The sequence below is a fragment of the Erinaceus europaeus genome, chromosome 18 (genome assembly GCF_950295315.1).
Source record: "Erinaceus europaeus chromosome 18, mEriEur2.1, whole genome shotgun sequence".
Taxonomy (NCBI): domain Eukaryota; kingdom Metazoa; phylum Chordata; class Mammalia; order Eulipotyphla; family Erinaceidae; genus Erinaceus; species Erinaceus europaeus.
In genome coordinates this window covers 15,299,334-15,314,199 of record NC_080179.1, presented here as the reverse complement: position 1 = coordinate 15,314,199, position 14,866 = coordinate 15,299,334, and the positions used below count along the sequence as shown (strand labels likewise).

Here is a 14,866-nt window from a genome sequence, read left to right as displayed (position 1 = left end):
ATAGTACATTGTTTCAAACCAACATCATCTCAATTAAAATATATAGTACATTGTTTCAAACCAACATCATCTCAATTAAAATATATAGTACATTGTTTCAAACCAACATCATCTCAATTAAAATATATAGTACATTGTTTCAAACCAACATCATCTCAATTAAAATATATAGTACATTGTTTCAAACCAACATCATCTCAATTAAAATATATAGTACATTGTTTCAAACCAACATCATCTCAATTAAAATATATAGTACATTGTTTCAAACCAACATCATCTCAATTAAAATATATAGTACATTGTTTCAAACCAACATCATCTCAATTAAAATATATAGTACATTGTTTCAAACCAACATCATCTCAATTAAAATATATAGTACATTGTTTCAAACCAACATCATCTCAATTAAAATATATAGTACATTGTTTCAAACCAACATCATCTCAATTAAAATATATAGTACATTGTTTCAAACCAACATCATCTCAATTAAAATATATAGTACATTGTTTCAAACCAACATCATCTCAATTAAAATATATAGTACATTGTTTCAAACCAACATCATCTCAATTAAAATATATAGTACATTGTTTCAAACCAACATCATCTCAATTAAAATATATAGTACATTGTTTCAAACCAACATCATCTCAATTAAAATATATAGTACATTGTTTCAAACCAACATCATCTCAATTAAAATATATAGTACATTGTTTCAAACCAACATCATCTCAATTAAAATATATAGTACATTGTTTCAAACCAACATCATCTCAATTAAAATATATAGTACATTGTTTCAAACCAACATCATCTCAATTAAAATATATAGTACATTGTTTCAAACCAACATCATCTCAATTAAAATATATAGTACATTGTTTCAAACCAACATCATCTCAATTAAAATATATAGTACATTGTTTTAAACCAACATTATCTCAATTAAAAAAAAAAGAGACCAAGATCTATTGATATAAATCCATATGTAAATTTACTGATCAGTAGTCATTACTCTAAAAATTAATGAATTAAGAATAAGAATGTAGATTTTATATTTTATTGGTGAGAAAGCTTTAAATGGAAGATACTTTAAAGATAATTAAATGAGTAGCAAATTGTGTGTTTTGGGGAGGAACTACGTGTGCATTTCTGCTGCTGATTTCCCTTATTTACTTTATCTGTGACTGTCAAAAGTACAAGCATGTGTATCCTGCTTCTTAGAAAAAAACCTTAGTTCTCTAACATAAATGCTAATGATAATATTAACAAAGTGATTTTAATATTTTAAAAATTTATTTGGATAAGGAAAAAAGAAACATCCCCACCCCACTGAAGCATGAAATTTTAAGACACAGTTTCTTTGTTCCTGGGAAGCAACACTACATGTGGTATCATCAGGCAGTTTTGCTTAGGCAAAATTGCAGAGTAACTAAGTGGACAACAGACACTTTTTTTCTTTGATAAAAGACTTAAAATAATGATTGTTGAATAAAAAAAAAGTTATGGGAGTCAGGTGGTAGCACAGCGGGTTAAGCGCAGGTGTTGCAAAGCACAAGGACCCGTGTAAGGATCCCGGTTCAAGTCCCCGGCTCCCCACCTGCAGGGGAGTCGCTCCACAGGCGGTGAAGCAGGTCTGCAGGTGTCTGTCTTTCTCTCCTCTCTGTCTTCCCCTCCTCTCTCCATTTCTCTCTCTCCTATCCAACAATGACGACATCAGTAACAACAATAATAACTACAATGACAATGAAAAATAAGGGCAATAAAAGGGAAACTAAATAAATATAAAAAAGTTATGAGTTACCCTGATAACATGCTTTAATTTTAAATACTCTATAAAATATAAGTGAAAATGATAAATGTAATGAGTCTTTTGCTAGGTAGTAAGAAGTCATCCTAATCTTAAAGAATGAATCAATCAGTGTAGGTCACTAAGAATACCTTAGAGTAAGCCATTGCTTTGCTAAACTTTATTTGAAAGATTTCATTTCTGAAAGGTGGGTCGTTGTACTTTGAAGCTCTTATAATAACGATAGTAGCTTTAGTATCAAACTAGGTAACTAGTTTGATATTCCCAGTTCTTTCCAGAATTTTTCTATGGTCAAAATGGTTCACTAGAAGAGGACTCTTTCTTGTTCAATGGTACATCAGTGGGTTCCCAGGTAAAATCGCCAATGATTAGTTATTTTTAGTTAGAGCAGTGTTTCCCAAAGTGAAGTCAGATGTATACATCCTGTGTTAAGTAGGATTAACCATTAAGGTATGGGAAGAAAATATTATTGAGGTTTAAGTTTATTTTTCAACTTTTTAAAAAAATTTATTTTATTTACTCATTTATTTATTTCCTTTTGTTGCCCTTGTTGTTTTATTGTTATAGTTATTACTGATGTCATTGTTGTTGGATAGGATAGAGAGAAATGGAGAGAAGAGGGGAAGGCAGAGGGGGAGAGAAAGATAGACACCTGCAGACCTGCTTCACCGCCTGTGAAGCGACTCCCTTGCAGGTGGGGAGCCGGGGGCTTGAACCAGGATCCTTCTGCTGGGCCTTGTGCTTAGCGCCATCTGCGCTTAACCCGCTGCGCTACCGCCCGGCTCCCTTTTTTTTTTTTTTAAGTGTATGTTTTACAATGTACATGATTGAATAGCTCAGCAGTACCAGCCATACAGTGTCTAGATCTTTTTGGGTCTACATGATCAGATATTTAATTGACGGGGACTGGAGATTTTAAAAAGTGATAATCTCTGCGCTAGAGCAAGATGGTTTGTTTGGGCATTGTGAATCTTAGACTTAGGAATGCTCCTACAGTAATATCTGATGAAAGCTGTGTTTGTTAAGCACAGAAATCTTTCCAGTTTGAGTGTCAGTGTTTTGGGTAGGTTCTGAAACCGTCAGTTGTGAGGCAGAGTGGGAGATGGATAATGTGACCAGAGAGGTAGAGTGAGGTGTAAGGCCTGGTTGATGATGACAGTCTTTCCCTCCCTCCTGCCTGCCTGCACTTAATTGGAGACTTTGCATCTTCATGATTTCACTGCTCCCAGTGGAGTCCTTCCCTTCTGTCCCATTTCTTCACCCCTGCCCTCCTGCTCCCCCTTCTTCTATATCCCATCCCTCCTTTTAAAAAAAAAATATTTATAGAAAGGAAACACTGACAAAAACTATAGGATAAGAGGGTTACAGCTCCACACAATTCCTACCACCAGAATTCTGTATCCCCCCGCCCCCCCATAGCTTTCCTATGGACCCAGGGTCATTATGGGGTACAGAAGGTGGAAGATCTGGCTTTTGTAACTGCTTCCCCACTGAACATGAGTGTTGGCAGGTCAATCTGTACTCCCAGCCTGTCTCTTTCTTTCCTCTAGTGGGTTGGCACTCTGGGGAAGCAGGGCTCCAGGACACATTGGTGGGGTTGTCTGCCCAGGGAAGTCCAGTTGGCATCATGGTAGCATTTGGAACCTGGTGGCTGAAAGAGAGTTAACATATAAAGCCAAACAAGTTGTTGACTAATCATGAACTTAAAGGCTGGAATAGTGCAGGTGAAGATTTGGGAGTCTTCATTTTGTAGATAGCTAGTAGGCCTATTTTAGTTATATTTCAAAGGGCCCATGACTGTACTGTTTTTTTTTTTTTTTTTTCCTGAGCCTGATATCTGATATGCAGGTGGACCCAAGTTATTGTCTGGGGAGATGATGTCATGGCTGGAAAAAGGACCAGGAAGCTGGATCAGGGAAGAAAGTAGCCCCCTAATATGAGAAAGGTGTATAAATATTGTTGACTATAAACCTCATCGATTTGATCTGATCTGATATGATCTGGGGCCCATAATTCAGTTTAGGAGCCTATGTGACGTCTGCATCCCTGTAGATCTGAGCTTACAATCTGTGGTCATGAGTAGGAACGTTCCCAGCTGCCCCAATTTCAGAACCCATCTTCCTCAGGTGGAAGATAGAGGATGTTGTCCAGCCTCCCTTCTCGTAAGACTTCTGTCTCTTTCTTCCCCTCTTCCTCTTCTGGAACCTTTTTAAGTTGTTCCTTAAATTTCTTACATTATTTTCACTTATTTATTTTTTGCCTTTCTTGTGAATTGCCTATGCTTTCTTTCTTTTTTTAAAAAATATTTTATTTATTATATTCATGAGAAATAGGAGAGAGAGAAAGAATCAGACATCACTCTGGTACATGTGATGCTGTAGATTGAACTTGGAACCTCGTGCTCGAGAATCCAATGCCTTATCTACTATGCCATCTCCCGGACCACTGTACTTTATTTTCTAGTGCAGCAAAAGCTTTCTATCATTCTGCCATTGATGCTCTGATGTGTGTGCGTTTCTGTTTTTTCATTAGTGATTTACAAAATTACAAAGTAACAGGTGTACAATTCCACACTTGTCCCCACCACCAGAGTTCTGTGTCTCCATTCTGCAGTGATTCTCCTAAGGTCACAGATATGGGTTGACTATTACTTTATTATTATTATTATTAGTGATTTAATAATGATTAACAAGATTGTGGGATAAGAGGGCAATTCTATACAATTCCCACCACCAGAGTTCTGCATCCCACTCCCTCTATTGGAAGCTTCCCTATTCTTTATCCCTTTGGGAGTTTGGACCAAAGATCTTTATGGGGTGCAGAAGATGGAAGGCCTGGCTTCTATAATTGCTTCTCTGCTGGACATGGGCGTTGGCAGGTTGATCTATACTCCCATCCTGTTTCTGTCTTTCCGTAGTGGGGCAGGGCTCTGGAGAGGTGAGGTTCCAGGATACATTGGTGAGGTTGTCTGCCCAGGGAAATCAGGTTGGCGTCATGGTTGACTATTACTTCTAAAACTGTCTTCTCTATATATTTTTACCCATTTTTTCTATGGTCCTGTCTTTTAAGGTCATACCTACACCTGTTACTACTTCTGAATGTCTTTCCTCTTCTCTCTCTGGGTCCTGATGGAATTGGGGTTCAGAGCCCTCTAGTCATCTTCCCCTAACATTTCTCCTCCTCTATGAGTATGGACCAAAATTCTTTTTAGGGTGCAGAAGATAGTTCTGGCTTCTGCAGCTGGTTCTCTGCTGGGCATGGTTATTGGCAGGTCGATTCATATCCTCCCAGACTGTTTCTGTCTTTTCCTAGGGGGGTAGGGCTCTGGAGACACATTGGTGAGGTTGTCTGCCTAGGTGGATTGGGATGGAATCATAGTAGCATCTGCAACTTGTTATTGGGGCAGGACAAAATGTTTAATAGACATGAACCACAAACTAGGAAGAGAGAAGGTGAGTGGACAGAAGTAAAAAGTCTATTTTAGGTATGTTCCTAGGGGCCTATGACTTTAGTGATTTTTGCCTGAGCAACATGGAGGTGGGCTGAAAGTAACTGTCTGAGACGATGTAGTCATAGTTGAGAATAGTACTAGAAAGCTGAACTAGGACAGAGAGTAGCTCCCAAACTTGAATACATACATACATACATACATGCATACATACAGTTAACTGTTTATACCATCAATCTGACCCAGAGATCATGTATATTCATTCATATTTAGCATAGGAGTCTGTATAGCTACTGACAGTTCCTGTCAGTCTGACTTCACAGTCCATGGACACAGCTGGGAACATTCTAGGCTGCAGTCGTTTCAGAACCAGTCTCCCTCAAGTGGTAGAGTAGGCTGACCCAGCCTCACTTCAGAGGGGTACGTTCCCTACCATTGCTATTATATAGTGAGGGCAAGGTCCTGAGAGGCCCACAAGAGGCTTACGATGAAGTTCCTGATGGAAGTGACCAGTGATGGTGGAGAAGGGAGGGGTCTGTTAGAGATCTAGGCCATTCTATCTATGGGAATCCAAGGATTCCCTGACTAGGTGATGGGGTGGTCTGGTATTGACCATAAGGGGCATCATTAAATGAGCCAGTCTCTTGCCCCTTTCCAGCTTTTGTAGTCCCTTCTTTATCTGGTGACCTTGGATTTTCTCCTAGCTAAATCATTGAGTGTCACTTATTGTATCCAAATTGGTCTGTAGGGTCTGAAGCTCTAACTACCATATCCATTTGGGCATTTATCGTACTTTCCCCAGCCCTGTTGATAAATCCTCATTTTGGTTAACCTCATTAGGCTTGTTACTTTCTGGTCCTCCTCGGATGCTTTGTGTATTTCCCAGGCTGTGTTGATCCATTGATACTGCTGGAATAGACGAGTGCCTTTTTGCTGACTGAGGCCGTGCACAAAGGTCATTGTGGGTGGACCTGCTGCGTGGTGAGAGGGACTCACAATTTGAAGTGCCTGGCAGCACCTGTTTGCCTCATTCATGTGGATCAGGGGAGACCAGGGGTCTCTGGTTGTGCCCAGCAGCAACTATAGCAATGAAGAAGTTCTCTGGAATAGAACAGTATTCCTGTGTGGTTAAATACCACCAACTTTTATTGGCAAACATACATTGTTCAGTATACATATACTGGATTCTTTCAGTGTTGTTTATTTGAAAATTTGTTTTGTTAAAATTTTTACAGTAAAATGTTACAAATATTTAGTGTCTGTTGGTAGTAAATAAAAATAATTATCTTTCTATGCACATGAGTAATATTTTGAATATGTCTGTGTTGAAAGGGGGCTAAAGGAAAAATAATTTATGATATTCTTTTTGAAAGAGTGCACTTTTGATCAGAGAAGATATTTGCTGTTCTCTCCCCGTATAAAAAGTACCCAACACCACCAAAAAATATGTATGTAAAACAGACCATCTAATTTACTTACACGGTGACCACAGAACGCAAAGCAGTGTGGTTAGTTGCCACTTGTAAAGCAACCTTGCTTTTAAATGCTCTAGGCAAATGAAGTTTTATTTGTTTTGTTGGTTATTGATATGTTTTTGTCCTGGGTTGCTTATTGCCACTTCTTTGTTTCTATAGCTGCAGAACCCTGGCCTGAAAATGCTACATTATACCAGCAACTAAAAGGTAGGTAGGTTTATGTTCAAAATTAAAGTTGGCTTTGTATCAAAATACAGTTACTACAAAACCCCTCTCACTAATAAAACTGGCTTCTAAGAGACCATAAAACATAATAAAATGATATCCTTGAATAATTTGTCTTGGAGATTTTCCCTAAAACTTTATCTACCAGTGTAAACCAACTAGTGATGGCCTGTAAGGTTCTTAGTTTATTATTGTCTCATTACAGTGGCTGCTGGAGGCAGTGTAAAATGATGTGGTTGCAGGAGCAGTTGGCAGATTTACTGCACCAATGGCTGACACAGCAGATTTTTGAAGTCCTGTGGTAAAGTGGGCTCTCAGTAAAAAGGAACTGTTAAAATGTATAGGCTAGGATGGTTCAGGCGCCCTTTAGCAGCTCTTCATATATCATCAGATCACATTATAGACCCCATTTGGGGCTCAGCAGCCTGCTACAGTTGTCAGAAGACTGCAAAGTAATGATGACTAATAGGCAGCAACACAAGTCTTCTAAGCATGGGATTTTTATTGCAGCGAACCTGTCATCTTTCTTTTGTGTGACAGACCTAGACACACTGAGCAATATTAACTGTACGGTGGTTTCATATGATTTTGAATACTTTTAACAAGAAAGGTTTGAGGAGACACAATTTTACTTAATTTTAATGAAGAGGAATATTTCTTAAAAACTTGACAAATGAGTTTTTAAACGAGCTGTTTTAATTACACAGTGCAGACAAAATGCCATGAATGATCAAGGGGTTTTAGAAGGAGTAGTGCTGAGATTGTTTACACAAGCTCCTAATTTCATGAAAATTTACCATAGTAAAATTGATATGGAACTTCATACTCATATTATGTGAAAGTCTATACTTTTAAAAACATAGGAATGATTTTTTTAAAATAAAAATTGTTCACGCATGTATTTATAACTATTGCACTTTTTTTTTTTGCGATCACAATTTTGAGTCAGACTTTTCATTGTATTTCCACAGGAGAACAAATTTTGCTTTCTGACAATGCAGCTTCTCTTGCTGTGCAGGTAAGTATGTAAATAATTTATTATGTTTTCTCTTTGAGTTACAACTATTTTTCTTACAGATAATCTGGTATTACATGTTTAGATTTTTTTGTGATTTACTGTTACTACATAGATCTTCTGAGTATAATTTTATTGTGTAATATTAGTTAATTGTATGCAAAATAAACATATAACTCCTCACTTTTTATAAAAATCACTTTGGTGCTAAATGTATTGCTTCTGTATAGTTCTACTTTAGTCTAGATGTGATGGCATTGATTATTTGGGTTGATATGTTTATGTACTCAGAAATATTTTAAACTTATTTGTAGAGATTTCTCACAAATTTTTAAACATCCTTTTATCCAGAGCCTTGATCCATTTGATAGTGTTGAAGCAGAGTTATTCCTCTCTTTATATGCCTTAGTATTTGTTGATTACATCGACATCTATTATTCTTGACATACTTATTATTGAATACATATTATTATTGACATACATATTATTATTGAATACTTTCAAATTGTATGTCACAACTGTGTGATCCAAAAAGATTAGTGGCAAACTTTCAGGATTCTTGGGAGTTATATGCATTAAAAAAGAAAGATCTGTATGTAAATTACAGAATTACAATTATTTAAGCATATATGTTGTTTACTTAACTAAGTTACATAATTTGAATCACAAAAATAATTTTATTGATCACCTTAGAGATAATTTAAAGAGATATATCTCAGACATCTGATGTTTGCTGGAAAGAAACCTGAGCTTTTTGAAAATTAAAAAAAAAATTTTTTTCCTTTATTGGGGGAATAATGTTTTACATTTGACAGTGAATACAATAGTTTGTACATGCATAACATTTCTCAGGAAAACTGAGCTTTTTGAGGTGAGAAAATGAGAAAGGAATTTTTGCTACATTCTGATCTTGATGCAAGGTGATTAATTTGGCTATCATTGTAATTTTTAAAATTTCATTCAATATACTTTAGGATTAATAGTCTTGTTTGATATACTTTGTTATTCTGAATATTTTTACTTTTTCTAAAGCAGGATAGAAAGAAATTACCTTGGACAATTAGTCATGAGTATATTTACATTTCTTTTAGAAATCTGTATCTTTCTTTCTTTCTTTCTTTTTTTTTTTTTTAAGAAGTGGGTTGGGGAGATAAAAATGGCTTCTAGGAGCATCATGCAGACACTGATGTCCATTCCTAGTAATAACCCTGTGGCTTGGTGGTTTTTTTTTTTTTTTTTTTTTTTTTTTTTTTTTTTTTTTTTTTTTTTAAGATCCTGGACTTGTCTGGTTGAGTTTTCAGGTGATTTTCATTGCTTTTCTTAGTTGATGGGGAGAGCAGAACATAGCTGCTGCTACTCCATAGCCATGCCTCCAGATATCCTATTTATATCTTTTTAAAAAAGAAATAGTCTTATTTACTTACCTTTATTTTATCTTTGGACTTTGACATTATATAACAGTATTTTTTTTTATGTTAAAGTTTGAGAAGCAGAAGTTTTTGATTATATGAAATTAAAATGCCATTAAAGTTATTTTTTTCTTTTGTGAGAGGGATGAAATTTAAGTTTAGTTTTCAAATACTAATAACGTAGTGCCTGTCATGTAGGTTGTGTTCAACAGTTTTTGAACTTTCTTTGGGGCTATGTTAGTTGAGATGTAACTGATAGAACAAGTCAATGACATGCTATGGTTAAAATAGTTTATTCCATCTTTATAGGACTATTTTACTTGAAACACTTTATTTCAAGTGGGGTATCTGACCTAGGAGCTCATGCACAGGCAATACAATACGTGCTATATTCCTGACCCCAAAGCACTGTCTCCTAGCCCCTTTTCAGAATGTGATGAAAGCTATAGAACATTTCTCCAGAAAACACTCCAGGGTACACACAGACTAAAACTATTGACTACCAGTGTATTCTGTATAGATTCAGGAAGTCTCCTTACCTCTCTGCCAGTGCTACCTGGGTATTCTATAAAGAGCTCCTCAAACTAAAGAATAATGGTTTAGAAAGTACATAATTTCTACCTAATTGGAGGGTGTTTTGGGTAGAAACTGAGCAGTAGTTTTCTCCTCCTCACCCTCCCCTCCACCCTCTTCCTTTCTCCTCTTCCTCCTTGCTTTGGTACTGGGGCTCCATGTCTGCATGATTCCTCTGCTCCATAGTAAGATCTTAGTCATTTGGTCAGTCTCTCTATTTCTGTTACTCCCTTACTCTGCCCCCAGGATGATTGACAATAAAAGAGAAGCAGAGGTAGGAGAGAAACTTGTGAAACTTCCATGTGCTGGTGCTCTCATATGATGGTCAGGGGGCTTAAACCTGGGTCCTTGCACACAGTAAAATGTGTGTTATCTCCCAACTCCTGTCTAATAGCTTTTTTTTAAAAGAAGTCTGTTGATAAGTTTTTTAAAAAAATAATCTTTATTTATTTATTGGATAGAGACAATTCCTAGAGATAGAGACAGCCAGAAACCAGAGGGGAGGGGGTGATAGAGAGGAAGAGAGACAGAGAGATACCTGCAACACTGCTTTATGATTCCTAAAGTATCAGGGGCTCGAACCTGGGTCCTTGCGCATTGTAACGTGTGCTCAGCCAGGTGCGCCATCACCCGGCCCCTCTAGTTGTTCTTAATTGAGGTCTTCTATTCACAGAAGACATTTGAGCATGTTGAGATATTTTTGGTTGTCACAGCTGTTGCAGAGGGTGCTTTTGGCATCTGTTAGCAGATGCATTGGTGGTGTTAAACATCTTATAGTCCACAGGACAGACCTTCCACTCCAGAGACTTATCTAGCTCTAACTGTAAATAGTGTCAATGTTGAAAAGTCCTGATTTAACTAGTGTTCACTACAAACTAAGATAATGAATGGTACATTACTGTTAAAAAGTTGTTTTAAATAATATGGGAAAGGAAAAAAAAAGAAATTTTAACATTTACCTTATTAGTCAAGCCCCTTTTTAAAGGCTTCTTATTAACTTGCCTTTTTACCATGATTTCTCAAATCATAGTTGCAGGTAAAAATAAAATCAGAAAAAAATAGAACCTATCAAAATGCAGGCTTTTGTTAACTATATTTTTTATCATACATATGTCACTTAGATGATAAATTAGCCAGCATATATTAAAATATCTTAGATTTCTTCAATTTTCTTTGTCTTGGCAGCTGATAGTAGCCATGACTATAAATGTGACTTTTCCAGATATCTGATGTAAGCTTTATGGAATAATTTTCTTCTGTATAGCCAACCTCTATCCCTTTAGAAAAATAGTTAAATATAATATCAGTCAAAACAATGTGACAGATATCCATAAATTGGGTATTTTCTAGAAGATACCAGATATCAAACATCAGATATTTTAATAGTCTTGTCAGTTAAGCCATCAGGAAATTTAGATTTTACTTACCATATAGACTTGGTATTTATTATACTCTTGGAAATAAGTGGCTAGATCATTTTTTTTTATTACAGTTACTTTTATTATTGCAGTTTAAAAGAGAATACATTTTACCCCATGGCTGTTATTTCCTCCTTGGCCTGTAAAGCATTTCTATAACCTGAAATGTCTACCTGGTCATAAAATAGTTTTGTGCATTGAATACAGTGAAGTGTTAGTGCAGTGTGTCCATCTGGTTCACAATAGCAGTTTGTACACACACAGATCAGGACACAGAGAGAGAGAGAGATAGCCAGAGAGAGAGAGAGAGCCAGAGAGAGAGAGACACAGAGAGAGAGAGAAAGAGAGAGAGAGAAACCTGACATTCCTTCAGATGCTTTACTCACTAGCATTTGGATGTTAACCTCATTATTCTGTGCTTCAACCTTTGGGGGGCTTTTAGCTGGAGTTTTGTTCTGATTCATTTCTCCAGTGTTTCTTCTTGTTGGTTTAATCATATATTTAACCATATAGTATGTTATGAGGTTCCTCTCATTACTTTTCAAATTACTGATCACTCTTGCCTGGATTGACTTGTGTCTAAGTAAGGTACGTAAGGAGTTCACAGCTGTGGAAATTAACAGTTATTTCAATATTATTTCAGTCCCTGAGTTGGAGCACAATGGCTGTCAAAGCCTCTTTTGTTCTTTTTCTTCCCTGTAGGCTACAGGAGCCTGAGGGCTTTGAAACTATAAGTAGGCTTCTTAGCTTAATCCTCACTGCTGACCAAGAGATAAAGCAGGGTGGGGGAGAGATAATACAGTGGTTATGCAAAGAGACTCTCACACCCCCAGGATCCAAAGATCAAGGCTCAATTCAGCCTTCCTGCCACGCCTGGCAGCACTGCTGGGCCCTGTGAGTTTCTAAACAAGTCCCATTTATAGTCTGTAGGTTCTGAGACAATTAATTCACCATGTTCTCATTAGGAGAACATGTGGAAAGACTCCCACCACAAAACCCCACCACTAAGGCACTGGGTTGTAGATTTTCTCCTGAGTTTCCTGGTTAGTTCTCTGCCTTCAGTAGCAATGGAGACTCACAGTTGGATTTGGTGAGTCTCAGGGGAGTCCTCTCCTCCCTTTAGCGGTCTTTTTGTAGGTAAAACAGACGAGGTGGTGCCTCAACCGGTAAACTGCTAGACTGTTACCAGCCGCTCAATCTCTCCTTAGGCTCCTCTCTGTCCCCGAGCCTGTCCACGTTTGCACTCACCAGTGATTTTGTGCGTTCCTGAAGTTGTTCTAGTTCTGTCTTGTTGAGGTTCCAGGTGATCTCCTTTGGTATTCCTAGTTGACCCGGGAAAGGAGAGGAGAGAAACACAGCTGCTGATGCTCTGTAGCCCCACCTCTGGAAGTCCTGACATTCCAATATACCTGCACCTTGAAGGATTTAACTTGCACTGATTGGAAAAAAGAACACTGATAATAATAATTCCTCTCTGCTACTGTTTATCCCTGAGTTTAAACCAGCTGTCTCATAGCTATGTGGTCATATAAATGGTTTAAGATTTTCTGGCAACTCCATTAAAAAAAGAAAAACAGGGAGTCGGGTGGTAGCACAGTGGATTAAGTGCACGTGGTGCAAAGTGCAAGGATCCATTTAAGGATACTGGTTTGAGCCCCCGGCTCCCCACCTGTTGGGAGTCGCTTCACAAGTGGTGAAGCAGGTCTGCAGGAGTTTATCTTTCTCTCCACCTTCAGTCTTCCCCTCCTCTCTCCATTTCTCTTTGTCCTATCCAACAATGACGACATCAGTAACAGCAACAATAATAAGTACAATAATAAAACAACCAGGGCAACAAAAGGGAATAAAAAAAAGAAAAACAGGTCAAATTTGTTTTAATAATGTATACCAATGTACCGAATATTATCACTTTAACATGCAATCAATAAAAATTTATTAATGGTTTTTACATTTTTCATATTGATTCAAAAATCTGTATATTTTGCTTAAAACCCATCTTGATTATACTTGCCATGTTGCAGGTGCTTAGTAGTCATGTCGATGGTGACTTTAGAAATGGATGGCACGTGTCTGAAAAGAGTATATGCAAATACTTGTAAACTCTGCAAGTTTTCTATAAAAATGACTTAATTTTATTCAAAAAGTTTAAGTCTCTCTTGACTTGGTATATACTATGTCTTTTATAGTTAATTCCACAAATGAAGTAGGTGGTTGGTTTCTGTCCCAAAGTAAGCATACTGTCTCTACAGTGAGTTATTTTAGTGGGTGATCTAAAGTTTGAGCACGATTGTGTGCAAACCACACAGAAAAGTAGCTGTCATATTGTAAATGTACTATGAATGTTGGTTATTTTCTTGATTATTATTTTTTTAAACACAACTATGTATGATCAATGTTAGCAGGAGGAATGGTGGCTTGAGGCTTTTTATACTTTAAAACACTAAAGAAATTCAGTGTTAGTGTAATAGCTTTTTCTGGACACTTAAAATTGTGAGCATTAATTTTTCTCTAAACCTTTCATGTCATACCTAAAAAAATTTAAAATTGAAACAAGACATTTTGAAAATACTGAATAAATTTTATTTTAAAATTGAGTACTTACTGGATGCTTTTATTAAAATATAAACCACTTTAGTGAGATCTTTAATGTTAAGTATCTCACTCAACTCTTACTATAACTCAGGTGTAGAGTTCTATTATTAATCTCATTTAATTCATTTGCTTATCTGTGTCCAGAGCACTTCTGAACTGTGTCTTGTGATGGTGCTAAAGACTGTACCTGGGGCCTCTGGTACCTCAGGCACACAAGTGTGTGCTGAAGCTGTCTCCTGAGCCCACTAGTCTCATTGTAAAGATACAGAGACTGAGGCTCAGGAAGGCTCTGCTCATAGTCGCAGAACGCAAGAATCGTAGAGGTAAATGGAAAAATGGTAACATTGGTTGAATACCTACTATGGATTGCGCTGAGCACTTAATCCTTTTTTTTTAAATTTCTTTATTGGGGGATTAATGGTTTACAGTTGGCAGTAAAATACAGTCATTTGTACATATATAACATTTCCTTATAACAATACACCCCCCCCCCCCACTAGGTCCTCCTCTGCCATCATGTTCCAGGACCTGAACCTCCAGAGGCTTTTACTTTGGTGCAGTGCACCATCTCCAGTCTAAGTTCTGCTGAGTGATTTCCCTTCTGATCTTGTTTTTCAGCTTCTGTGAGTGAGATCATCCCATATTCATCCTTTTGTTTCTGACTTACCTCACTTAACATGATTATCTTCAGAGAGCACTTAATTCTTATTAACTCAGTTAATCCTTACAACTGTGTGTGGGTAGGTGCTATTTTAATCCCTACTCTTCAGATCATGCCAGGAAGAACAGTAATACTAGTTGTAGCTAAAACACACATAGCACTTACTTTACACGCCATGTCTTGTGTTTTCAGTATTATAGAAATTCCTCACAAACAGCAGCCCTAAAT

The 14,866-nt window shown here is 37.0% G+C and overlaps 1 protein-coding gene across 1 annotated transcript in view; it reads left to right on the top strand.

The window, feature by feature from the left end:
- Positions 1-14,866, top strand: part of MTX2 (metaxin 2) — a 59,755-nt gene that overhangs the window by 21,906 nt on the left and 22,983 nt on the right. Inside the window, exons 2-3 of the mRNA XM_007524705.3 lie at positions 6,905-6,952; positions 7,942-7,988. Coding sequence (XP_007524767.1) covers positions 6,905-6,952; positions 7,942-7,988 — 95 coding nt within the window. The remainder of the gene's footprint in view (positions 1-6,904; positions 6,953-7,941; positions 7,989-14,866) is intronic.